Consider the following 27,751-nt stretch of genomic DNA (forward strand, 5'->3'; position numbering starts at 1 on the left):
CGAAAGAAGTTCGGGATAGAAACTCAGGGGGTTGGTTGCTGTAGAAGGCTGGCAGACAGTGAGTCCCAAAGGGCCTTCGGGGCGGTCCGATGGATGAATGCAGAAGTTCATTATCGGAGAAGTTCGGATGATCGAGGAGGTTCGGAGAGGCGCCACGCACAAGATCGGGAGTCGGAAGAGTCCTGAAAGGATCGGTCCTTTACAAACTTCGATCGGGGAAGATTTTATACCCAACAATAAGTATGATAATATATTATGATAATGGTGAAAAATTTACATGCATCACTCAGCAAAAAAGCTCCGAGAAAAAGAAAATCACATCAATATTCCTATTATATGTTTTCTTTTCTAGCAGAACAACGCCTAGATAATGGATCAATCCCTCTTTCAGAGCCACATGGTACGAACTTGCAATTGCCAAGGTGCCACGTGGCCCTTTAGAAAAGAAAGATGGATCATTCCATTATCTAGGCATTGTCCTATTACAATAAAATAGAATGAAAACTATAAACATCCGCTTTCATTGTTCGAGAATAGTTTACATGGTGGATTAAAGTAGGGAAGCACACGGTCGTGCTGGAAGATTGCGCGGTGCATTAGAAGCAGCTTCCTCTGTTTTGTTAGAGCAACAAGACAGCGGGCGTGGAATGCGTGGCATTCATGCAGACCGTTTGGACAAACTTTCTGACAACTTTTGTCCATCTTTTCCACATGCAGACAGGATACTTTCTTTTCTTTCTGTCTATAAGAAGAAAGCAAACCATGCAGGACTTCCATGGAACCAAGGACATCCCGAGACGCTTGGGGTTTCCATCCACTCAACCATCCAAAACATGAGGAAGCCAGGAGCACCTTTCTTCTTGTTCTTGTGTGCTTGCCTTACCCTCTTCATCCTTCAAGCAAGACCCTCCTCATCTCAAGCAATTGGTAAGTCTTTTCTCTTGAGATTATTCCAGCATGTTAACATACCAGATCATAAGACTATGTTCAATATCTCACTCTCCGCACATAATTTTAGGCTTAAAAATGTTCATCTGAAATCTGCATGATTTCAAAAACAGAAAGAAAAAAGAATGCTTTCCTTTTTCAGTGGGAGGAGGTTGTGTCTAAAATAGGAAAACTATGCCATCGAGTGCTTGGCACAAGTGAATGGCGGTTCCACCATCATTTAGAATAAAGATATGCATACAACCTTGCGTGAGGGCTATTTATTTCTCATGCAAAGTGACTGGCGCCTTGACCTCCTGGCCACCTTAGCCTGGCTTCTGCACGGGTTACAAGAAGGGGTTGTGTGTGTGGCTCGTAACATTCCACCTGTGTTCCATGAGTTTCTCAAATATATCTAATATGAAGAAAACGAAATAAAAAAAAAATATTCTTTGACATTAAACTAAAAGAATTTAGATTCATTGTCTAATGGACAATTTGAGTACGTTGACATCACACGCACCATCAATCATGCAACTTGTGGCATGCTGCGTTGCTATCATATGTTTTTCTCAAGCTGGCATTGTATTTAGTCCGCTAGCTGCTCAGTCAACTAGATTTACCTTAGCTAGTTTGCACCACTTTCCTTGATGAGGAGGTCCTGGGTCCCTTTCGAGATGGTGGGATTCGAAGTGTTATTTCTTTAAAATATTGAGTTACATGGATTCTCAGGTAATGATGAGGTCATGCTGTGGTAAATAATCGAACTATCTCCTGATCATCAGATACGGTATGTTCAGAATATGGTGTGAGACATTAAAAAGGAAAATAAAGAAAAGAAAAGAAAAGAAAATTCTTATTGTGTAAATTTCATACATCATGTAATTCAATGGAGATATCCGGATAAATAAGGGTGCATTTGGTTGCACTTTTTGATTTTTAATTTTTGATTTTTAAAAAATATTTTTTTTTTTTAAATTTTTACTATGGAGTAAAAAATAAAAAGTATATTTGGTAACTACGTTGCTATAAAGCAAAAAGCAACGTTTGAGGACGGCGACGAGGGAGAAAGATTTAAAAGGGAGAGAAAAGAGGGTAGGAAAGTGAAAAGCTTGACGAGAGAGAAAGATTCGGATTTTTTACTTTTTAGATGGGGAAGTGAATAAGGGAGAAAGATTCAAACTCTTTACTTTTTGATTTAGCATTTTAGATGTGTAGAAGCAAAAAAAAGCAGAAAAGCTAATTTTGGAAAGCTAAAAATTTTTGTTTTGCATATAAAGTAATTATTTTGATTTTTTTTATTTTTGCTTTTCAAGGTGTTACCAAATATTATTTTTTGATTTTTATTTTTAAAAATTAAAAAGTAAAAAAAATATTTTTTTAATAGCTAACCAAACGCACCTTAAATTGATGAGCCAATCTGCTTATTTATTCCTAGAAATAACTTAGGCATCTCTCTCTATTTTTTGCATGTACTAGCATATAGGTACATGTGTGATGGTCAAGACAATTAAAAGTCGTAATTTTGAAAAGAATAGCCTTCTTTTACAAACTAGTTAATTATTTTATGAACCAGTTAGCCTTCTTTTAATTTAGTTTTGGTGCTCCTTTCTCTATATCATATATTTGTTTAAAAGAAAAATTATAGGAATGCCATATCTTTTTTTGATGTAAGTGGGAAAGCCATGTCAAGTTTCAAATTTTTAGACTCTGAATCTCTTCTAAAGTAGAAAGGAAGGTCGGTTAGCAAAAGATGGTTGGTAATATGTATAAGAAATATTGAAAAAGAATCTTACACAGCCATATATGTGTATGTGTATGTATGTATATGGATACATATATATAGCTTATTACATATTTATCTTTTTTTTTTTTGAGACTAGAAAGGAAATATCCACATTTCTATCCTTATTCTCATCTCATCTTTTGAGACAATCTAACTGGAATCGAATCTGTTACTTTTATCCTTCAAAGATTATTATTTGCATATGTGCATCTCATAATATTATATTTTTTCAATAGTATCCTCCTATTATTTTTTGAGTAATAATGTTAGTAAATATCTACTTTAAATATAAAATAACACAATTGCCCTTATGCCTTAATATAGTTGAAAAATTTAATACTCAACTTATATGATAACGATCTATTTTTTTGCATAAATATTTTAAGGGTATTAATATCAAAGGGTGATAAAATCATTATACACCTCAAAAGTTAATTATTGAAATTGTTAGTAAAAAAAAAACTAAGTTGAGGGTATTGTTGTAAAAGCTACAAATGCAAAATAGTGATTTTCAAAGAAAAATATGCAATAAGTCATATTTGCAAGGGTATATATAAAAAACTAAAAATTTTTAAAATGAATTTATTGAGTTTAGGGGTTGCTAGGTTGCCTGCAATTTAATTGCATTCAATTCAATTGCCAATAATTGGAATTATAGTTATAAGAGACATTCTTTGGTTGTTTATGATTGAAAATTGAAATACAATTACAACTATTTGGTCATTTGATTTGAAAAAGATTACCTTGAAATTGGACTAGTACAGCTACTCCCCAAGGAACAATGACTTTTCATATTTTCTATTATAGTGTAATATTAATCATATTATTTTAATAGTGATAGTAGAAAATTGTTGTTAGAGATTATTATAGGATTACTGTAAGAATAACTATGATAGCAATTGTATAAATGTAAAATAATTTGATATTGTAATAGATACACATATTAATTATCATATATGTTGCAATATAATTTTTATATATTAGTTAATACATGTAAATATAGTAATAATTATAATAATATATAGACTATATATAGTATCATCAATTATACTAGTATTGTCATAATAGTTGATAATATTATGATTAGATTAGCTTTCCTACTACTATAATGATATAATATTACTTTATTAATAATATAAAAATATCAATTATATTAATTATATAATATAACAATAATATTATAATAATATTATTATTTCTAATTGTAAGGATATCATGGAGAAGGAGAATAGAAGCAACTGGAATGGTGAGATGACGTCTTCCAATGAACTTTCCCAATCACAAGACCTCTTATAGTTGAACTAGGACTACTTTTAGCATAGTTCTAATTAGAAGTCCTGGAGCCTTTTAAAAAAAAAAAAAAATCATGGTTGAATTGCAGCTTGCAGTTACATTGACAGGCACCTACCCACTTGTTTTGGGCATCAACAAATTCAATTGCAGCCAACTACAATTTGTATCCTACCAACTGCAAGCAACCAAACAATCTTGAAGTTTTTGCATGTATAGGATACAGTTTTACCTTTTTTTTCCCCCATAAATGGAGCTGGTCTGAACACTTATGGGGTTCAAATTGAGCCTATGCTCATCTAGCTAGACCTAGATTAATTTTTGCACTAAGTTCCAGTCATGGAGATTTTATAGGCTCTGCCAATTTTGCTATAATAATTTTCGTTTGAACTGTTACCAGCCATTGAGGAAAACATGTCAAGGATTAGTTAGGTGATGACGCACATACAAATATATGTTTGTTGCGGCCAATCCCCTCGTCGCCTGGTCGTCGGGAACGAGCGTCTGCAAAAGAAAGTCCACACTGATCGGAGGCGGCTCCGGTGGGGACCTCCGACGATCAAGTCAGAGAGGAGACTAGGCAACAGTAAAAAAAGAAAAGGAGACAAGGAGCTCTACGGGGAGAGGGAGAGAGAGAGAGAGAGCCTGAGCGTTTTTTTCTGGAGCCTCCTTTAGCACTGTTGCCTTCCCCGATTTATAGTAGGAGGCGGTATGGCCTCACCGTCGGTGATGTAGACAACTGGAGGGTTGTCAAATCGCCGAAAATTGTCATGTTGTTGACAAAGTTGACAGGTCCTAGGAATTAATTCTCGTCCTTAGCAGGACAGCGCCCCAGGCTTCCTGGCAGGGTAATGCCCCCTGGCGCTCGTACGACGTTTACCTGATGGGACCGCAGCCCACGCCGCTCATCCGGCGTCCAGGAGGGCCTGTAGAGGTGGAACGTCAGCCACCCAAACTGGTAGTGAGTCGTCGGCATCCCACCCGATGGGAAGTCGGTGACGGGGGGTCGGCCCTTAGGCGATCGGAGGCGACGTGGGGCCGCTAGGCCGATCGGCTCCGGTCGGGGCACAATCGGTAGTCGCTGTCGGTGCCGTCCGCCGTCAGTCGGGAGGAGTTGGTCGGCCGGATGGAGTCGGTCGGTCGGTCGGAGTCGGTCGGACCGGATGGAGTCGATCGGTCGGTCGGAGTCGGTCAGATTGGATGGAGTCGGTCGGTATATCCCAATAGTTGCCCCCCCCACTCCTGAGCCCGATGTCGCATTGGCCCGCGTCTCCACGCGGGTAGGACGTTGGGCGAAAGGAGTGGATTCCTTGTTGCGTCCTGGACGGAGTTTGCCGACCTTACCGGTGGATGGTCCGGGCGAGTCGATGTCAGGCGTCTCGTTGTCCGATGACGCGACGTCAAATAATCTGTGTCAGGCGATCGAGTGTCAGACGATCGAGTGTCAGACGATCCGGTGTCAGGCGATCGGGTGTCAGACGATCGAGTGCCGGACGATCCGGTGTCAGGCGATCGGGCGTCCGACGTCTTTTGGGGAACGCAAACCGCCATCCGACGTCGGTTCTGGGAGCGCGGGTCGCTGTCAGGCATCCCATCGGGGACGTGAATCGTCGCGGGCAATTTAATTCCGAATCGCGGCCCTTCCACCACGTGTCAGGGGTTGTTGGGTCGGTGTCCTTCGCATTTAATGAAGACGACGTGGCCCTTCCGGGATGGGTGCGTCGAACAGCCAGATCGGAAGGGGGGGCTCGGATGCCGCCACCTGTCGCGCATCCGAGAAGTCTCGATCGACGCGGTGTCATCTCGACCGTCGAACAGCCCTATATATATGGGGCCACTCGTACTCGAAGCTCCATTTCTGACGGTTTTATTGCGGAGACTCTACCCAAGTGATCCCTCCGTCGTCGCCGGCGGCTGCCCCCCTCCCCCACTCTCGCAAGGGTCCATCCGGGGTTCGTGCTCCTTTCTGTTTTGCTCAAGTTTTCCTTAAAACCCTTTCTCTTTCCTCTCCCTCTCCTTCGGTCTTGTCTTCTTCTTGGTTCTGGTGTTATGGCCAGAACCTCACCTCAGGAGGCTCGGTCGGGAAACCCGACCGATGACCTTCGGTCGACTCCGGAAGTCGAGGTTTCCTCGCTTTCGGGGCCGAATGTTGATCGACTTCAGGATCAGTATCATATCCCGGAGCAGTTCCAACTTTTCACCCCAGGGGCCGGCGGTCGGGTTAACAACCCACCTGCGGGCCAGGTGGCACTGTACATCGAGGACCTCCGAGCTGGTCTTCGACTTTCGATTTCAGAGTTCGTCCGGAATCTGCTAGATTATTACGGACTTTATCCGGCGTAACTGGCGCCGAACTTCGTTCGGCTGATAATTAGCTTCGCCCTGTTGTGTCAGCTTCTGCCGACCAACCCTCGTATCTCTCTCTTCCGGATATTTTTTGTCCTCCGACCCTACCCTAAGGCCCGAGGGTGGTGGCTCTTCAACCCCTAGAAGGGTCTTTCCTTCATCACTGGCCTTCCATCGTCCATTCACGGATGGAAGAACCAGTTTTTTTTTGTTTCTTCTTCTTCTCCCTGGGGCTTTTCTTCTCATTGGGGCGTGCCCCGAACCGAGGCGAACGAGAACAGTCGGGTGGAGGCGGACGACTGGGAGGACTTCCACCGACTCAAGGACATGTCGGTCCCGAAGCAGAGGGAGCTTGTTACCGAACAAGCCCTCTATGATGCTGGCCTGAGCTTGGTCCTCCGTCTAGGTATCGCCCGATCCATAGGTTGTCTTTTTATTTGGCATTCGTTCTCGTGCATATACTGATCCTTCTGTCGGCATCGTAGGGACGCCGTCGAGGATGAGGCCGACCGACGCCGAAATCAGACAATATGCAGCGAGGAAGAGGCCGACGTCGGGGACCGGACCTTCACGGCCGCCGAAGAAACCCTCCACAGCGGCACCGACCGTCGCAGCGTCGGCGACCGATCAGTCGGAGCTGGTGATCGCACTCTCAGCTCCGACGGTGCAACCGGAGGAGCGATCGGTGGAGGAAGCGGCTGAAGGAACGTCGGCGGCTTCACCGACGGGAGTGGCGTCGGACACCGTTCGGGAAATCGAACGTCATCCGACGGCGTCTGCAGCTGCAATGGGGGGTGCTGCGTCAAGCTCGAGCACCCCCCCTTACCCGATCTACGGGCCAGGGCGACCGATAGGGGGAAAGCCCCGATGGCCCCTGCCGACGACCGAAGGTCGGGGAGCATCGCCGCGTCACTTGGCGCCCAGGTCCCCGAAGGAGCGTCAGTGCTGGCAGACCACAACTTGGCCAGGAGGCTGTGCCAGGGGATCCTTCTCCCAGCCGATGTGGAGGTGCTAAAGTCTCAACAGGTGATCGAGATGCTATCTTCGTTCTACCCGACCATGGTCAGGGTAAGTTCCACTTCGTCTCCTTCCTTCTTAGTGTTTTCATTACTTCGCTTTCCTGACGTAGCGCCCACGTTTGCAGCTAATCTATACTATGTCCGAACTTGAGGCCGGGTACCAGAGGTTCGGGAACGTCCGGGTGGCCTGGAAGGACAGGGCGACGGCCGTCGAGGCCGATAAGGCGGTGCTGGTCGAGCACCTGAAGCAGTCAACCGACCGAGAGGCGAGGCTGGTGGACGAGGTCTCTCGTCTCGGGTCTGAACTCAAGTCGGCCCGAAAGGAAGCCAATCGTAAGGGTCGGACTGCGCACCGTCTGCAGTGCGAACGGGACGGCGTCGCCGCCGAGCTCGAGGCCGAACGCGAGCAGCTCCGGGTCAGCCTGGAGAATCTCGCCAAGGCTGAGGAGGACTTGTCGATCGCCCAGGCCGATGCCGACATAGCGAAGGCAGAGGCGGAGTCGGCGAAGGACTCACTCGATCGGGTGGAAGCGGAGGCGAGGTCGGTGAAGGAGTCAGTGAGTCGGGCGGTGGACGACTTCCGTGGCTCCGACAGGTATCGAGAGGAGCTGCTGGAGTCCGGCTTTGCACCGTACCGGATGGGGTACGAAGACGATCGGGATGCAGTCCAAGCTCTGTACCCGGAGCTGGACCTCAGCGGTATCATTCCACCGGGGGCCAAGGACCAAGCCACGGAAGAGATGGCTGACCCATCGTCGGGGGACGTCGCTGCGGCGGGAGAGGCCGTCCGGAACAGATTGCCGAAGGAGGGACGGTCCCGACTCCTGACCAGGCTCCGACCCATGATCCAGCACTGACCGTCGGTCCAGCACCGACTGACGATCCTGCCATGACCGTCGACCCAGTGCCGATCATGGTGGATACACCGGTCATCCCCGAGCTTCCATCAGTCGAAGAGATTGACTCCGAAGGATGATCGCGGCCATATCTTCCTTTGTTGTTTTTATTTTTCTTTGCGCACTTGTAACCGGGCTTCGGCCCGATTTTGTAGTCAAATAAACTTAAGGAATTTCTGATTTCCTTTTTGACTTCCTTTTCTTGCCTGTCGGGATATACTTGTAGCCGCGGGGTCATAAGGTCGGAGAGCCGCAGTCTTGACGTGCCGCATTAGGACACCCAACGACATCCCGAGTCGTTAGTCGAGATAGTCGGCGGTGTGGTATAGGGTAAGCAAGACGAACCCCGACCACTGATCGCCCATCTTAAGACCTGGACCGAACGTCCGTCGTTAGGTCGAAAATCGAATGCCAGGGTCGAACGTACGTCATCCTGGCTTGAGTCGGGGGTCGACCGACTTCCAGGCACGAGTCCATTGAGTCGGTCGTGTCGGCGGAGTCGAAGGTCGTTTGTGGGGATGAAAGTCGACCGACTTTCGAAGGCACCCCGATGACCCGAATGTCGTCCGATGCGATCGATCGGACTGCGTCTGGTACATCGTCGCACGCAGTCGACGTATCTGGTCGGGAAAGCGATGGCAAGTCGAGTTCTCCTTACCAGACTTAGGTCGGGCACTTGTGTAGCGCTGTGTGATAAACGGTGGTAAGCCGAATACCCTTCGACCGGCCTCAACCCGATCGGTAAGTCGCAAATGCGGCATCGATTGCATTGGCGCTTTTGCCTTTTTCGACCGGAGTGGGGTCGGTGGGTCGGTCGATCGTTCTGCCCGATCATTTTAGTCGAAAATCTTAGATGTAGAAGGAGTGTAACTCCCATTTTCGCAGGCGCGTCAGTCCTTTAAGCGTCCGATGCATCGTTGGCGGTCGGTCTGACGGCCCGCAATAGAACGTTAAGTCCGGGTTGGGACATCGGAGGCTCGCATCTCTTGGTGAGCACCGAACAACAGTCGAAGAGTTAAAATTCTAGACTCCAAAGTTTAAACTGAGTTCATGTTCCGAATGGGGGAGATAGAGAGTTCACTGATAGTACAATCTCAGATTGTCGGCGTTCCAGGTCTGAGAAATGGGTATCCCTTCCAGGGTTTCCAGCCGGCAGGCTCTTGGTCCGTAGGTGTCGGCCACCTTGTAGGGTCCTTCCCAGTTCGGGGATAATTTTTCCTGCTCCAAGGGTTTTGAGACCTCCGTCTTTCTCAAAACCAGGTCTCCAGGCCGAAAAAGCTTCGGCTTCACCCTGGCGTTGTAATATCGGGCCACCTTCTGTCGGTAAGAAGCCATACGAAGTTGTGCCTCGTGTCGGAGCTCGGGTAAGAGGTCCAAGTCGGCTCTCCGACACTCGAAGTTGTCCGGCTCACGATACTGCTCGACCCTGGTTGATGGCAACCCAATCTCTAACGGGATCATGGCTTCCGTTCCATAGGCCAAGCTGAAAGGTGATTCTCCGATCGGAACATGGGTGTCGTCTGGTACGCCCAGAGGATGGAGTTCAGCTCTTCGACCCAGAGGCCCTTGGCTTCGTTTAGTCGGGTTTTGAGCCCATGCAGTATGATCCGGTTGGTCACCTCGACCTCGCCGTTAGACTGTGGATGCCCGACCGAGGTTAGTCGGTGCGTGATCTGAAATCTTGCGCAGAAGTCTCTGAAGTCTTGGTTGTCGAACTGTCGTCCATTGTCGGTAACGATGGTGTTTGGCAGTCCGAACCAAAAAATGATGGACTTCTGTACGAAGTCTTCCATCTTTCGCTCAGTGATTTGCGCTAAGGGTTCGGCTTCCACCCATTTAGTAAAGTAGTCGATCGCGATGACGATGAATTTTCGTTGTCCGAATGCCGGAGGAAAAGGTCCAAGTATGTCGATTCCCCACTGGGCGAAGGGCCATGGGGCGATAACCGGAGCAAGCCGGCTGGTGGGTCGGTGTTGTATATTGGCATACTTCTAGCATGGTTCGCACCTCCGAACCAATTCAGCAGCGTCCTTCTTCATAGTGGGCCAGTAACAGCCCTGTCGCAGGACTTTGTAAGCCAAGGACTTGCCCCCTAAGTAATCGCCACAGATTCCTTCATGTACTTCTCTGAGGGCTGCTACTGGCCCCAGGCACTTCAGCAAGGGAAGGGAGAATGACCTTTTTATACAGTCGGCCGTCGATCATCACGTACTAGGAAGCCGCCCACCGGAGTCGTTTGGCCTCCGCAGGGTCTTCGGGGGTAGAGCCGTTGGTCAGGTACTGAGCGATCGGATCCATCCAGCTCGACTCCGTCGCTAATTGCAGTACTTCCTCGACCTCATCGATGCTCGGCCGCTCAAGACTTTCCATGAAGATCCGGCCCAAGGCACCGTAGTCGGATGTCGCGAGCCTGGAGAGCGCGTCGGCCCGAGCATTTTCCGCCCTGGAGATGTGAGAGATCTCGAAGTACTCGAAGGGTGCCACGAGATCTTTCACTTTTTGGTGGTATTTGGCCATGGTCGGATCCCATGTTTCGAACTCGCCTTTGATCTGCCCACGATCAGTTGAGAGTCGGAGAAGACTTTGAGTCGGTCAACCCTGAGCTCCAGCGCTAATTTCAAACCCACGATAAGGGCCTCATACTCAGCCTGGTTGTTGGAGGCCTTGAAGTCGAATCGGAGGGCGTGCTCAGTAACCACCCCCTCTGAGTTGGTGAGCAGGAAACCGGCCCCGCTCCCTTGAGCGTTGGAAGCTCCGTCGATGTGCAACACCCAGGCCGAATCAGGGTCACAATCGGAGGTCCCGACCTCCACGGGGCTCCCCTCCCCCGACGGTAGGTCGGTCGTCGGGCATTCGACGATGAAGTCGGCCAGAACCTGAGCTTTGAGGGCAGGTCGTGGCCGGTATTGGATGTCGAATTCGCTCAGTCTCACAGCCCATTTCGCCAGCCGTCCTGATGTGTCAAGGCAGTGCAAGATGGCTCTCAGGGGCTGATCGGTGAGGACCATGATAACGTGTGCCTGGAAGTACGGACGGAGTCATTGTGCTGAAACGACTAGAGCAAAAATTATTTTCTCTGCTTTCGAGTACCGAGTCTCAGCTTCGTGGAGCACCTTGCTGACATAATATATCGGTTGGTGAACCCGGTTCTCGTTCTCTCGGACGAGCACCGAACTAACCGCCTCTGGGGAAGTAGCCAGGTAAAGGTACAGGACCTCCCCGACCTTCGGTCTTACGAGGAGTGGCGGAGAGGCCAGGTACTTCTTCAGTTCCTCAAAGGCTTGTCGGCACTCGTCCGGCCAAGAGAACTACTTGGCTTGTCGTAAGGTTTTGAAGAACAGGAGGCATCTCTCAACCGACCGAGAAATGAATCGGCTGAGCACGATGATCCTTCCGTTGAGTTGCTGCACCTCCTTCTTGGTGTTCGGATGTCGCATATCGACAATGGCCCTGATCTTCTCGGGGTTAGCCTCGATTCCCCGTTGCGAGACGAGGAATCCTAGGAACTTCCCCGAGGTCACTCCAAAGGCGCACTTGGTTGGGTTCAGCTTCATCCGATGTCGTCGTAGAGTGCGGAAGGTTTCTTCGAGATCCTGGACATGATCCAAAATTCGCGCACTCTTTACCAGCATATCGTCGACATACACTTTCATGTTGCGCCCGATCTGATCTTTAAAGACCTTGTTGACCAGTCGTTGGTAGGTGGCGCCAGCGTTCTTCAGTCCGAATGACATTACCCTATAGCAGTAAAGGCCCTTGGCGGTCACGAAGGCGGTGTGTTCCTCATCTTCAGGCGCCATCTGGATCTGGTTGTACCCTGCGAAGGCATCCATGAAGCTGAGCAGTCGATAACCGGATGTCGCATTCACCAGTTGATCGATCTTCGAAAGTGGGAAGCTGTCCTTCGGATAGGCCCGATTCAAGTCGGTGTAGTCGATGCAGATCCTCCACTTTTCGCTGGCTTTCTTCACCATTACGATGTTGGCGAGCCAATCGGGATAAGTGGTCTCCCTGATGAAGCCTGCCTCGAGTAGCTTATCTACCTCCTCGTCGATGGCCTTCTGTCTTTCTGGAGCGAAAGATCTTTTCTTCTGCTTTACCGGCCTCATTGCTGGGTCGATGTTGAGTCGGTGGGTCATCGTCTCTGGAGGAATTCCGGCATATCCGCCGCCGACCAAGCGAATACGTCGGTATTTGCCCTCAGTAGTTCTGCCAAATGCCGTTGCTCGGGGTCGGGTAACTGAGACCCGACCCACACTTTTTGATCAGGGTTTCCCGCTATCGCGATGGGAACGAGCTGTTTGACCGGCTCGCCCCGCTCTTCTTCCTCCCGTTGGTCCAGCTTATCGACCGTCAGGGGGCCCTTCGATTCGTTACTTTGAGCAGAGATCTGAAAGCATCGACGGGCGAGGTGTTGATCTCCGCGCATCTCTCCGACGCCGTTTTTGGTCTGAAACCGAACCAGGAGATGATACGTCGAAACTATCGCCTTGAGGGCATTCAGTCCGGGTCTTCCAAGTATGGCGTTGTAGGTCGAGGGCACTTGGACGACCGCAAAAGTCAGATGGACTGTGCTCTGTCGTGGTTCGGCTCCAGCCGTCACGGGCAAAGTGACCTCTCCTTCCACCGCGACAGTGTCTCCAGCGAAACCTATCAGGGGCGTAGAGACTCTCTTGAGTCAGTCGGCCGACAGTCGCATCCGGAAGAAGGTCCAGTAAAACAGAACGTTCGTTGAACTTTCATTATCTACAAAAAAAATTTTTACATCATAATTGGCTATTGTTGTCGAGACAACAACAGCATCATCATGGGGGATTTGGATGCCCCGAACATCTTCTCCCGTAAAAGCAATTACATCGTCCGAGCGTGGCTTCTTCATTGGCTCCCCCCCAGCAGACGTTCCCGGGCCCAACCGTATGGAAATCATATTGATGACCCCGACCGTAGGTCGGTTATCGACCGCTTCTTCAGTCGGCTGGGGTCGTCGGTCGGCAACTGATCGGGTCGGCGGGTTCCTCTGAAATTTATCGAGATATCCCCGACGGATGAGGGCTTCGATCTCATCCTTAAGCTGGATGCATTGCTCGGTATTGTGGCCGTGGCCCCGGTGGAATCGGCAGTATTTTCGTCGGTCGAGGCCCTTTGCCTTCAAAGGCGGAGGCCGTCGCAGGTACTCTTCCCCTTCGATCTCCATCAAAATCTGCGCACGAGGAGCAGAGAGGGGAGTGTAGGAATCGTAGTTGGGGCGTGTCGGCCTCGGGCTCCGACGTCGGGATGACCTTTGGTCCCGTCGTGGGGGTGATACTCGACCGTCGGTCGGGGGCCTGTTAGGCACAGCAGGGTCCCGACCCTTCCTCCGCTTCTCTTTCGGGCCTTTGGGCTCAGCCAGGCGTCGGTCGGAAGCTCCCTCGTCCGCGCACATGTACTTGTACGCGCGCTCCAGCAACTCAGCGTACGTTCGGGGGAGAGTTTTGTCCAGGGAGTAGATGAACCGGGATGCCCTCAGCCCGCGCTTCATAGCCGAGACAGCCATGTCCTCATTGAGATCCCGAACCTCGAGTGTGGCCACGTTGAATCGCACCACGAAGTGTCGGAGCGTCTCATTTTTTCCTTGTTTAAGAGAGAAAAGGTTGTCCGATGTTCGGGGCGGCTTTCGGCTGGTGCTAAAGTGGGCCACGAAGGAGTGCTCAAGCTGCGCGAATGAGTGGATACTTCCCGATCGAAGACCGAAGTACCAGACCCTGGCAGCTTTGCATAGCGTGACGGGAAAGCCGATGCAAAGGAGAGCGTCGGTTGCCCCTTGGATCGTCATGAGAGCTTTGTAGCTCTCCAAGTGGTCGATGGGGTCGGTGGAGCCGTCGTAAGGCTCCACATGCGGCATCTTGAACCGACTGGGGATCGGTTCGTCAAGGACAAGTCGGGAGAGAGGTTGGGCAGTCTGGAAGTCAACATCGTTCGAGGACTTCTGCCCATCCACCTGCAACTGGGCAAGCCGACGATCGATCTCATCGAACCTGCATTCGTAGTCGTCGATCCGTCGGTGCTGGGAGACCCCAGGGGTGGAGTCTCCAGAAGAGTCCGAGGGTGATGCGGACGGCGTTCGCGGTTGCTTCTCCTTCCTCGTCCGTTCCAGCCGGAAAGGGGAGGGCCGTCGAGACCGACGGGCGTCCCGCTGTGGGGGCTCCTCCTTCCCCTCCCGGTGGGAGTGGCGTGACAGGGGATCCGGAGAAGGCGACGGTGATCGGCGCGGGCGTCGGTGGCTGCTCCTGGAGGGTATTGGATGTGCCGCCGGCTGCTCGTCCGGTGAAGGTGGCAGTCGGATCGGTTGTTGCTGAAGGCTTTTGACAGCATTTGTCAGCACGATCATCTGTTGAACTATTACCGCGATCTGTGCTTTCGTGGTCACTGCGGGACGCGGAGAGCTGGGCTCCACCCTAGCCACGGAGGGTGGAGGGGAGACCTCCTCCCGGTGGGAAGAGCGCCTCGCCGATCCAGTGACCCTCGATCGTTGAGCTCTTGTCTTTGTCATCTCGAATTTCGTGGGGATAGTGTACCGTTGCGAGAATTCGCCCTAGTCCCCCTTCCTGGCGCGCCAATCTGTTGCGGCCAATCCCCTCATCGCCTGGTCGCCGGGAACGAACGCCTGCAAAAGAAAGTCGCTGACTGGAGGCGGCTCCGGCGGGGACCCTCCGACGATCAAGTCAGAGAGGAGACTAGGCAACAGTAAAAAAAAAAAGGAGACAAGGAGCTCTACGGGGAGAGGGAGAGAGAGAGAGAGAGCCTGAGCATTTTTTTTTGGAGCCCCCTTTAGCACTGTTGCCTTCCCCGATTTATAGTAGGAGACGGTATGGCCTTGCCGTCGGTGATATAGATAACTGGAGGGTTGTCAAATCGTCGGAAGTTGTCATGTCGTTGACAAAGTTGACAGGTCCTAAGAATTAATTCTCGTCCTTAGCAGGACAGCGCCCCAGACTTCCTGGCAGGGTAATGCCCCCTGGCACTCGTACGGCGTTTATCTGATGGGACCGCAGCCCACGCCGCTCATCCGACGTCCAGGAGGGTCTGTAGAGGTGGGACGTCAGCCACCCAAACTGGTAGTGAGTCGTCGGCGTCCCACCCGATGGGAAGTCGGTGACGGGGGGTCGGCCCTTAGACAATCGAAGGCGACGTGGGGCCGCTAGGCCGATCGGTTTCGGTCGGGGCATAATCGGTAGTCGCTGTCGGTGCCGTCCGCCATCGGTCGGGAGGAGTTGGTCGGCCGGATGGAGTCGGTCGGAGTCGGTCGGACCGGATGGAGTCGGTCGTCGGTCGGTCGGAGTCGGTCGGACCGGATGGAGTCGGTCGGTATATCCCAATAATGTTGCTCTATTGGTCATACCCTCCACATAAGAAGTAGAGGTTTTGTAATGTGTAGCGAGTGCACTGGGATCTGGGAATTAGAAATCTGGCTGGATCTCTTCACAGTGGAGAAGTTTTCATGTTCAATCTCTGAAAGATGCTTGATAAGCTCTTGGCATGGATAATTGTTGCCTTATTTGATCAAAATGATTATAAGCATCGAAGGAAATTGATTTCGTGCAGCCAATAACATGGCAAGCATATTTAAGGTTCGGTGGCAGTGAGGCATAGAATGGATTAGATGTAATTTAGCAACAACCAAGGCTGGAAGGTCGGTGGGATTTATTCCTTAGGGTAACATTTTCCAAGTGATTGCTTTTGAGCATGTATTATAAACTTGATGGTGCAAACTAGTTTAGCTAGTAAAGTTATTGGATATTGTTTGATTTCTAAGTAATTATAACCAACGCATTTGCATAATTTTATCTGAATAGGCATTTAACCTTCATTAATCTACCAAAACTATAGTCATCCCTTCCTCAATTAATAGTTTTAATCAAATAAAAAAAGAATAAATACCAAATATTCTCTATTTTTATGAAATTTTAAAAATATCTCTTATTGTTGAGGTTTTATTTTCAGAGCCAAAAAAATTTGTTTGGTATATATAATCCTAAATAAAGCTAAAAACTGATTTTTTTTTAAATTATTTTCTATTATATGGGAATCAAAATAGAATTCAGCCAATAAGGTTATTGAATGCTGACTAGTCATTTGTATAAGAATTTGAAGTACAAATGAGCCAAGTAAATTATAAGATACTCGAGTTGAGTTTTACAAATTCAAATTTAACTCGACTATTATTAAACTCATGCCAATTTTCAATAGCTTGAATAATTTTTTGAGTTAACTCGATTATTATCGAACTCGTATCAATCCTAAATAGTTTGAATAATTTTTTGAGATGAGTTTAAGTAGTAAAATATTCAACTCAACACTTACGTGTTAAGTAATATATATATATATATATATATATATTATATATATATATATATATATATATAATTTAATTTTTAAAATATAATATAATATTTTAATTTAATTTAATTATATTTTTAAATTATAATTCAATCTTGATTTTGAGCTTGAACTCAAATTCGAGTATAGTCTGATTGAATTTTAAATTGAATCAAATCGGTTTTAAATATTTTTTAAATTTAAATCAAATTTAAATTTAGATATTAAGATCAGACCGATTCTAAATCAAATTTGGAAGCTATATATTTTAAATCAAGCCAACTTCCAGCCTTTAGTTGACTTTTTTTATCAAGAGCGTAATTTATGTCATGTACTTAGGAATTAGGATATCTTTTGTTTTCAAAAAGTAGTTTTTGATGAAAGATTTTTTTTTTTTTTTTTGGAAATGTTGACGGAAAGATACCTTTTTCAGCTTGCAAGTAGCGTACAGGCACGTGTCCTGGCTCCTTGGTCCCAACCAAACGCTTGACGCCTACTTCTGCCACAAAAAGATAAAAAAAAAAAAGTGTTTGACACCTTCCCTGCCGCCCACTGTCCTTTACACCACCTACTGCAAGCCCATACATCATCGGTTGGAAAAAGAAGAGGACGAGCTCTGAAATAATGGAAATCAACGTCCACCGTTAAGTTTGAAATGTCTCCCACGTTCCCACCTCCAATGTATTCCTTGCTTTTGACTAGTCCTACTGCATGCTTATAATTATAAAGCTCCCTTGGCTCTCTCCGTATAACAGTATCTGCAGGTTTCCCCCACCAAAATAAAACAAACTCTTGGCTTTCTTTCAAAAGGAACTTTTTTTCAAAAAAAAAAAAAACCTGCCTTTTGGCTTATTAGAAATGAAGAAAGCTCAAGCTCCCATCTTCGTTTCTTCCTTCCTCCTTGTTCTCCTTCTATCTTGGGGTCCCATAGTTATATCTCAAGAAGTTGGTAAGGAGAGTTGGAACTCTTATCTATGAAATATAATGCTCGATTAATTTATAGAGATTTATATATGGGTTTTGAGTACAGCTTTGGTTCTCTGTGGTTGTTGCAGAGGATGAGAGGGAGTTCAGCTATGAGCAAGGGAGCCCCAATGGGCCAGATCACTGGGGAGAGATACACAAGGAGTGGGCTACGTGTAACAACGGAGACATGCAGTCACCGATTGATCTGACCCATGAGAGGGTGAAGATTTTGCCCGGATTGGGGAGGCTGAAGAGGAACTACAGGGCCTCAAATGCAACGCTTAAGAATCGCGGCCATGACATAATGGTACGGCCTTTTATACTTGCTTGGTTGCAACCAATTATATCACCATAATAAATCTTCGATTTTCCTATTTTGAGTTTGTTTATTTTCATAATATTCCATTGTAAAGGAAGCATCAAAGGAATGAGCAATAAAATGGCTATATGGTATTTCTGAATAAATAAAGAGCACAAAACCATAGAAATAATCGAGTTGAGCTTGTGATTTTTTATATCCAGATTCTTTTGTACTCATTCAGTCGCTTATTAGTCTAAATTATTATTATTTTTTTAACTTTGAGTTTTACTTTTGACAAACCTTTTATGGATTTAACTGGAATAGGCTTTATTTTGTGTTGCATATTTTGATAATAAAATGTGCTGTATGGATTTAGTTGGAATGGGTGGAAGGAGGAGGGTGGATTCGCATCAATGGAAACGAGTACCAGCTTAAACAATGTCATTGGCACTCTCCCTCAGAACACACTGTTGATGGCAAGAGGTCTCTCTCTACACTCACTTAAACCATATCTCCAACTCCACTTCTTTGGTTCTAGAAAACATGATCGAATTGTGGCATCTGCTTCATCCATAAAAGCTTCTACTTTTTTATATAAACTTAAATTTGTCAACTGTATGTTGCCTGTCCATCTTAATTTCATTACCGCCACATTTGGTTCCGAGAACAAAAGCACGGAAAATATCTCTGAGAAAAAAAAGTATTATATTTTGTTTTCTAAGCAGCAAACTTTCAAAATTGGTAACTTAGAAATTTTATTTTTGCATCTCTAATTATATATATATATTTTAATGTAATTCCCTGCAGCTAAACATATCTCACAACCAAAGATATCTCGAATGGAAATTATTTTTTCAAGAATATAAGAACCCAAAACTCCAAATCAAATTATGTCACTAACAGATTAGAAAATAACCAAATCTATGTTCCCATTTGAACAGAGTACCTTTTTCATAGTACTTGCAAAGAGTGAATACCTGTAAACTGTTTGCAGATTTGACCTTGAGATTCACATGGTTCACGAGAGCTCTGATGAAAAAATTGCGGTAGTGGGTATCATCTATAAAACGGGCCGGCCGGACACATTTCTTTCAGAAGTATTCCTTCTTCGAGTTCCTCTACGGTTAGTGGTATCCCTTCATGTTAACATATAGTGCTCATTCTCTTCCTTTTTTACAGTTAATGGAACACATCAAAGAAGTTGCAGACACCGAGGAAAAGGAGACAAATGTAGGAATCGTCGACCCAAGGCACATAAAGATAGGGAGTAGGAAGTATTATAGGTACATGGGCTCTTTGACAACCCCACCTTGCACTCAAGGTGTTGTATGGACTATTACTAAGAAGGTAATTAGTCTCCTTAAATCTGTTACCATACAAATTCTCGAAGCTTAACTTCTCATGAAATATAATTGTAGTTCTGAACAATTTATTGTGAGTTATAGGTCAGAACTGTTTCAAGAGAACAAGTGAGGTTGCTAAGGGAGGCTGTGCATGATGTAAGTTACCATGCTGCTTTATATAATAGCAGTAAAGTGCATATGATTAATTAGGGCTTATATGCTTGCTACAAATATTAATGTTAACTATTTGAAGCTTTATACAGGTTGGATTTCAGTATTTCTATTTACAACAGTTATATCTGGGATTAACTGTAACTCTAGTGAATGCCTTCTGTTGCCTTTAACTAGTTGGAGGGTGGGATAGAGTTTTCCAAAGTACTGCACTTACAACAAAATGCAAACATCTGCAAAGGGGCAACAGTTGTCATTTGACCTCTCATTTCTAGCAACCAAACATGCTATGATGATTCCTTGATGCTTTCTTGCAAGAGGTTTCTAGATAAGGGGTTGCTCTACCTAATCATGAAAACAAATTAGAATATGTGGATAAACATCATGAAAACCAGAACACTAATTTTGCAACGAATATCATTATAAATGGGTTACATAAAATACATAAGAGTGGTGGTCCTCCTCCAAAAATAGGATAATCCTCTAGGGGATTATCTGTTCCTATGATCAATTTCAAACATTTTCAGTAATTATCTGCCATACCTGCTTGCCATCTAGTTTACTTGTTTTGGGGATATAAGCACATGAATTTTATGTTTTGAAGATCAGAGTTCATTTAGTGTTTTCTCATTATTATTTGTAATATTTGTTTTAGTAGTAGAAATTAGTTCTCTCTCTCTCTCTCTCTCTCTCACTCACTCACAGATACACCATGAGAGGCAAAATTGATGTGATGAGGACATGAGAAACTTTGTTTTGCCTAATTTGTGCTTCAAGACAGTAATTGACATGCTTCATCGAATTTATTTTTATCTAGAGCATGATATTGGTTCTTTTATTAGTATTCACTTTTGTAGCCCTCTTATACATACGTAGGATTACGTTAGACTTGATGGATAAGTACCGCATACAATATTTGACCTGGGCTGCAGTTTTGTTTATAATAAAATATCTGCCATTTTTCCTTTCTTTTTTCTAGGACTTCTGCCTTTGTGTATAATCATCGTTTTTTCCCAATTTCAGAGTGCAGAGAATAATGCGAGGCCAATCAAACCAATCAATCAACGTGAGATCCAGTTTTATACTCCAAGGATTCATGAAAGTGATCAACATTTTCCTCATTAATCAAATGATCTAGTGCCCCACTTTTTTTGTTTATTATCTTGTATATCTTTTAGCCATGCCAGTAAATAAACAATTACTTGTCCGAGAGAAGATAATGATAATTTGCTATTTACTAATTCATCCGATGGGAAGAGATAATTAGTTTGAAGAATGGATGCTTTTTGCAGTTCATATGAATTACTAAATAAACAAACAATATGATATCTTCTGTCATTACAAAAGTGATCCTCCAAGGAGTAGAACATGACACCTCTGCCCTTTCTTCGAATGATACAATCGCGGGCTTATTTTTTTGTAGATAAATATAATAAAAAAATTGATCAATTTTTTTATTGACCACTCATCTCTGTTCTCATATTTTTCAAAATGGATAGGTTATTTTCTCATTGATAGTATTTACCATTAAATAGAAAAAAATTTTATTTATCTAGAAAGTAGCTAAATCATTTTTTCATCAACAGAAAAAATAATCTTTTTAATTCATTCATAATATATCCTTAATCTTATAATAATATAATAATATATTATATTATAGTATAATATATTATATTATATTATAGTATATAATATAATATTATAGTATTATATTATATATAATAATATAATATATCATATTATTATATATATAATAAGATATATTATATTAGTATAAGATATTAATATAATGTCATATTATAGCATATTATAATAATATAATAATATATAAAAATATAATCACTACAAAAAATTTGATTTTTTGCGACGAAATTTTTTCGTCGCTAAAAATCTTATTTTCGTCGCTAATAGTATTTGCAACGAAATATATCGTCGCTAAAAATTTGTAGAGAAAGCCTCGTAGCAAAAGACCTTAGCGACGAAAATATTTTATTTCGTCGCAAAAAATAGTAAACCCAGACGACGAAGTTATGTACTGTATTAGCGACGAAAATATTTTGTCGCAAGAGCTTAAATTTTCGTCGCTAAAATTGCAACGAAAAAAAATTTCGTCGCTAAATATTTTGATTAAAAAATTTTTTTTCTTATTTTTTGCGACGAAAATTAGTTTCGTCGCAAAACTTAGCGACGGATTTCGTCGCAAAATATTTTGTCGCAAAAAGTTCGTCGCAAAAATTGCGACAAAAAAAAATTTTCGTCGCCATTATAGCGACGAAAAAAAATTTCGTCGCTATAATAGCAACGAAATAAAATTTTCGTCGCTAAAATGACGACGAAAATAAAAATTTTCGTCGCTATAATGGCGACGAAATAATAATTTCGTCGCTATAATGGCGACGAAATAATAATTTCGTCGCTAAAATTGCAACGAAATAAAAATTGCGTCGCAAAAAGTTTAAATTTTTAGCGACGAAATTTTTTTTCGTCGCTAAAATAGCAACGAAATAATTTCGTCGCAAAAGTTGCGACGAAAAAAAAAATTTCGTCGCTATAATGGCGACGAAATAATAATTTCGTCGCTATAAGGACGACGAAATAAAAATATTCTCTGGCATAATTGCGACGAAATAAAAATTTCGTCGCAAAAGTTATAATTTTTAGCGACGAAACTAAGACTTTCGTCGCAAAAATAGCAACGAAATAAAAAATTTCGTCGCAATGAATAATAAATGTTTTATTTTTTGGGTTCACAAATTTTTTTGCGACGAAATTAATATTTCGTCGCTAAAATAAATTTTGGATAAAAAATAAAATTTTTATTAATTTTTCAAAAAAACCTGCTCAAATACAAATTATCTGATCAACCATATTTTAAATAAACAATATGTTAACACAATAAAAATATTCTAAGTCAAAAGACCAATTTCAAATAACAAAAAGTTTCATAACCATCTTTGTCATATACAAAAATATAAGTCCATACACCATTTTAAATTTAAAATAAGTACAAACTAAGTATGATCTGACTCATTGGCCTCGTTCCCTCCTCCAGGCGTCGATCCCTGACCCGATACGTGTCGCGATGGTGGTGCAGAGGCGGCATCATGTGGCTGTAGAGGTGCTAACTCAGAAGCATCAATACCGAGCCGTCCCGCCACCGCAGCTACGATCCTCTCGAGCGTCTGACTACGATTCATCCAGTAACTAATCTGATCTTGCATCATGCTCATGGATGTCCTAACTGCCTCTGGCACCGATGTATCATCAGACCGGCCGGATGACGAACTGCGTGATTTTTTGGACCGCATGCTATGACCAGATCCTAGCTGCCGCCTGAGGACGGTATCCAAAATCGTATCATCTGTCATCAAACAAACCTGCTGCGATCCAGTATCACCATCAGATCCCACCTCCCTCGTCGCCTGCTCTCTCAATTCTAACATTTTTTTCTTCACAATAAACAAAATAAAATCATAAATTTTTTTCAAACTCTTTAAAAGTATTCAAAATGTAGAGTAATGATATTTACATGACGCTGCCTCGCCTCCTCGGTCACGAACTCGCCACTCTTGTTTTGATAGAATTTAGCATAGGCGTCGACTCCGGATAGTCCCTGTTCAAACAAAAAAAAAGAAAAAAAAGATATCAAAATAATGTAAATATTTAATAAAAAGTTACAAAGTATGATTGCAAATGTAGTTACATACCATCCTCTTCATTCCCTGTGCAAAAGAGGCACTTCCTTGCGTGTGAATAGAATCAATCTTGCTCCTATTCACCTTATTCGCCTCTGATCGTCGCTACAAAATACATACAATTATAACCAATAAAGGACATAACATAATTAAAAAACTTGGAACACTAGACATACCTGAAATGCCTCAGTTCCAAAATGCTCACATAACCACCGCCAATCGTCACTAGACCCAGCCCAATTTCTGTATGGCTGGGTCACAGGATCAATCCCCTTCGCCTGCAGCTCATTGCAGTATTTATGAAGCCTACATCGCCGATCTCTGTATCTATTTGCAGTCATTTTGAGAATACATGCCGTCACTTCTTCGTCAGTGCAATCCTCGAAGTCAATATTATCCTACACAGTAATCATACCAAAAGGCAAATACATGAAATTATTCATATAATAAAAAATTTATTTATATAACCAAAAATAATATGGATCATGTAATGATATGCAAGACATCCAAATTTAATTCTTACCCTGATGTGAGAGACTAGAGCATCACGGTATCGAGGAGCTACATGCTTGAAACTTTCAGCAGCCCACGGAAAATGATTCCACATATACAAACTGATCTCATTTGCGACGATACTGGCCTCTGTGCCAACCGGATGATCTCGAAATATATGTACCTTCGGTTTTTCATTGTGTGTATGCACATATTTTTCCAAAACAAGACCCCTACTAGGACCACGCACTGCACGTCGATGCTGTGTTCCTACATGTAAAAATTGATGAAATGAACATATATCATGTATCACTAAATGCATATAACAAAAAAATATATATGGTTTATAAATTGATAGAGATGTACCTGTAAGGGGATGATGCTGCGGTACCATGGCCTCCGACTGGGCAAGCTCTGGCTGAGCACTAGGCGGCTCTGTGGACTCGGGCAACTGAGTCTCATCTAAATCCTCTGAGTCATCATGCAAAATGCTAAAGTGAGGATGTGTATCATCAAGCGGAGCCTGCTGCCTATCCCGTGAATGTCTACGTCCAGGACCAGTCATGATGCTGCAATGATTAAAATAATTTAAATCAGTAAGTAATCAACAAAACTCAAGTATTACATGATATAATAAAAAAAAATAAATTGAATTACTTATTCATATTAATTATTGTCCTCAGATTCTGAACTCGTGTCCATATAGTCATCTTCGACGGGAGTCATAGAAGACTTCGACCCTGAAGTACTATCATCATTGTCGTTAACGAAGTCATTATTGGATCGTGCTCGTGTCCGTGCCCTTATGGACGATCCAACAACAGAAACATCCTCAGGTTCATAGTCGTCTCTTTGTAATTGTCCTATGTCAATCGTATCATCTGGCACTAATATGTTATCTGGTGCTTGCATTTGATATGCTTCGTTTTCAATAATTGCACAGACTTCATTCTCAAGATGTTCATCGTTCGGGCATATGAAAAGTGCAGGATCAAACAAATGCCTATGCTGAGCCCTTATTGCAACTCGCCAAGGCTCTTTCATTTTGTTATCATCAATATACCATACTAGTCTTGCTTGCTTTGCAAAAATATAAGGATCACTTTCATACCATACATGACCAGTGTGGACACTGACGAGTTGAGGATCTATAACAATTGGCCTGTGTCGTCCTAAGTCATACCATCGACACTTGAATAACACAATCCGTCGAAGACCACTATATCTCAACTCTATAACCTCATGCAGAACACCAAAAAAATCTATTATTTCACCCTTGTGCTCGCCCTCCACGCTTATTCCACAATTCTGTGTGGTTCGATCACGATCGCGATCTTCCGTTAAGAATCGCACACCATTGACTATGCATGCTGAATATACTGATACACGTCTGTCAGGTTTTCGTGCAAGTGCAGCTAAGTCATTACTGATACAGTTAGGATTGTCTATACGTAGCTGAGCTATCTACAATTAAAAGAACAATAAGCAGGTTAAATTTGACAAGATAAATACTATATAAACAAACTTTTAATCATGTATGAACATGAACATAACTTACCCGTTCGTCAAACCATGATGCGAATTGATTCCTATGTCGTGCCGCTGCTAATGTAGGATTACTTCTTCTGAGCTCACTTTCGTGTTCTCTGAAGTGATACAGTAATACCATGTATATTTTAATTTAGAGTCCACGTGCATTCATTGATATATCAACAAATAAAAATTAAATGTATATACTCACATCATGTAGGCTTCTACCTCCTCGCAATTGTTTAGCACATACCAATGCATGTCATCCGTTTCTTGTGGTGTCAACATTCGAAAATCTTTTTTACCATATGGTCGGGCAACATTGGAGAACACGGACAATCCATCGGTCAGAATCTCATCAACATCAATATTCCGTTGTGGCCTTGTAAATTTGGTCTCCACTCGTCGAAGGTACATAGAGCAGAATGTCAGACATTCATTCATAACATGTGCCTCTGCTATTGAACCTTCAGGCCGTGCTTTGTTAGTGACGGCACTCTTGTATTCACGCATCTCCCTATTCAATAAATTATCAATTGATATCACATATAATAAGAATACAATAATGAATAATAAATATTACAATATCATGCAATTACCTTTCAATTGGGTACATCCATCTTGTATGTACTGGCCCACCCAATCTAGCCTCATGTGGAAGATGAACAGAAAGATGCACCATGATATCAAAGAAGGCGGGAGGGAATATCATCTCGAGCTTACAGAGAGTAATGATAATCTTCTTCTCCAATATGTCGATCTGACTTCGTCTCAATGTCTTCGCACATAAGTCTCGAAAATAAGTTCCCAGATCAAGTAACGCATCACACACATTATCCGGCAACAATCCGCGCAAACCAACTGGGAGCACATGCTGTAGAAGTACATGACAATCATGACTTTTCATCCCGACGATCTTCCCATCTTTCGACTTGATGCACCGTTTCAAGTTTGAGGCGTATCCATCAGGAAACCTCACTGATCTCAAATATGAAAGAAATTGATTTCTCTCTCTTCGATTCAGTGTATAACATGCCAATGGCTTCACCAGCCTATCCCCTCGTCGAATCAAATGTAATTCCTTTCTAATCCGCATATCCTCTAAGTCAAGACGAGCCTTCACGGTATCCTTTGTTCTTCCTTCGATATTGAGAATGGTATAAAATACATTATCAAATATATTCTTTTCAATATGCATGACGTCAAGATTATGCCGAAGAAGAAGCGTTTTCCAATATGGAAGATCAAACAACTTGCTCTTTTTTCTCTAATTTCCGATACTTGTTCGCACCCCTACTTGGCTGGCCAGACCCTTACCAAATATGACATCCTGTGAGTTTGGTAACTGATTTAAAATATTGTCCGTAGACCAGAATCTTGGCTGCGCACGTCGTTCATGCTTGCCATTGAACTTAAGACTTCTCCTCCATCTATGATCATCTGGCAAGAAACGTCGATGGCCGGTAAAACAAATCTTTCCGCGAATACGGTCCGATGTAATATCATCGTTACAAGTTGGGCATGCTTTATACCCTTTTGTACACCATCCAGAAATATCTCCATATGCAGGAAAATCGTTAACTGTCCAAAGCAATGCTGCATGCATACGAAAGATGCCTCCTACAACATGATCATATGTTTCGCATCCTTCTTCCCACAAATATTGTAACTCTTCGATCAATGGCTCTAAAAATATGTCTATGTCTCTTCCAGGGGCACGGGGACCCGGGATCAACAAGGCCAATAGATTAAAAGGTGATTTCATGCACTTCCATGGTGGTAAATTATAAGGAAATACCATAACAGGCCACATACTATAAGCAGTACTAAGATTACCATATGGATTAAATCCGTCTGTTGCCAACCCTAGCCTGACATTTCGTGAATCAGCTGCAAACCATGGATGTTCACGATCAAAATGTTTCCATGCATCTCCATCTGATGGATGTCTCATGACATCATCGTCCATATTATTTACCTCCTTATGCCACCGCATGTCACAAGCAGTATGCCTCGACATGAACAATCGACGCAATCGTGGTGTAATCGGAAAGTACCGCAGAATCTTGCATGGTATTTTCTTTTTCTTCTTATCCTTACCACGACTTTCTTTCCATCTGCTTGAATGACAAATTGGACATGCTTGTAGATCTTGTTTATCCTTCCGAAATAGAACACAATCATTCGGACATGCATGTATCTTTTCACAGCGTAGGCCCAAGTCATCGACTCCCAAACCGAGTCCTTTCAATAATTTTTTGGCTTCATAATGACTTGACGGAAGTAACTCTCCCTCTGGCAGTAAGTCCTTCAAAAATTTGAGCAACCAATTAAACGAGTTGTTTGACCACTTACCAAGTGTCTTCATGTGTAATAACTTTATTACGGCGGACAACAGAGAGTACTTCTTACAACCAGGATAAACATCACTTTGTGCATCTCTTAATAGACGCTCAAATCTATCATTTATAGATATATTAATGTCCTCTTCAGCTTCTTGTCTCGGAATGGAATGCTGATGTTCTGCTCTCGCTTCTACATTTACTTCAAATAATTCCGGATGAAGATCTTCTAAAATTTCTCTATCTTCTTCACCAAGTGTTTGTCTTTCACGACTGCATGATCCACCGACTG

At 43.8% G+C, this 27,751-nt stretch overlaps 2 protein-coding genes across 4 annotated transcripts; one reads left to right on the top strand and one right to left on the bottom strand.

The window, feature by feature from the left end:
- Positions 1-790: 790 nt before the first annotated feature.
- On the top strand, positions 791-20,641 carry LOC140857441 (alpha carbonic anhydrase 7-like). Of its 2 annotated transcripts, none has more exons than XM_073256277.1 (7): positions 791-927; positions 17,675-17,892; positions 18,263-18,369; positions 18,881-18,983; positions 19,066-19,233; positions 19,332-19,385; positions 20,424-20,641. In XM_073256277.1, the coding sequence occupies exons 1-7, from the start codon at positions 834-836 to the stop codon at positions 20,523-20,525; spliced, it is 846 nt and encodes a 281-aa protein (XP_073112378.1). In that variant the 5' UTR covers positions 791-833; the 3' UTR covers positions 20,526-20,641. The 2 variants fall into 2 exon arrangements, with proteins under 2 accessions (XP_073112378.1, XP_073112379.1); XM_073256278.1 differs by lacking the exon at positions 791-927 and adding an exon at positions 17,214-17,568.
- A 1,682-nt stretch (positions 20,642-22,323) lies between these two features.
- On the bottom strand, positions 22,324-25,151 carry LOC140857442 (uncharacterized). Of its 2 annotated transcripts, XM_073256280.1 has the most exons (5): positions 23,954-25,147; positions 23,619-23,857; positions 23,272-23,493; positions 23,108-23,200; positions 22,324-23,013 (listed from the first exon to the last, which is right to left on the bottom strand). In XM_073256280.1, exons 1-5 carry the CDS (start codon positions 24,150-24,152, stop codon positions 22,894-22,896), a joined length of 873 nt encoding a protein of 290 aa, XP_073112381.1. In that variant the 5' UTR covers positions 24,153-25,147; the 3' UTR covers positions 22,324-22,893. The 2 variants fall into 2 exon arrangements, with proteins under 2 accessions (XP_073112381.1, XP_073112380.1); XM_073256279.1 differs by having other exon boundaries at positions 23,619-25,151.
- Between the last annotated feature and the right edge of the window lie 2,600 nt (positions 25,152-27,751).

The sequence above is a fragment of the Elaeis guineensis genome, chromosome 4 (assembly GCF_000442705.2).
Source record: "Elaeis guineensis isolate ETL-2024a chromosome 4, EG11, whole genome shotgun sequence".
NCBI classification, from domain to species: Eukaryota; Viridiplantae; Streptophyta; class Magnoliopsida; order Arecales; family Arecaceae; genus Elaeis; species Elaeis guineensis.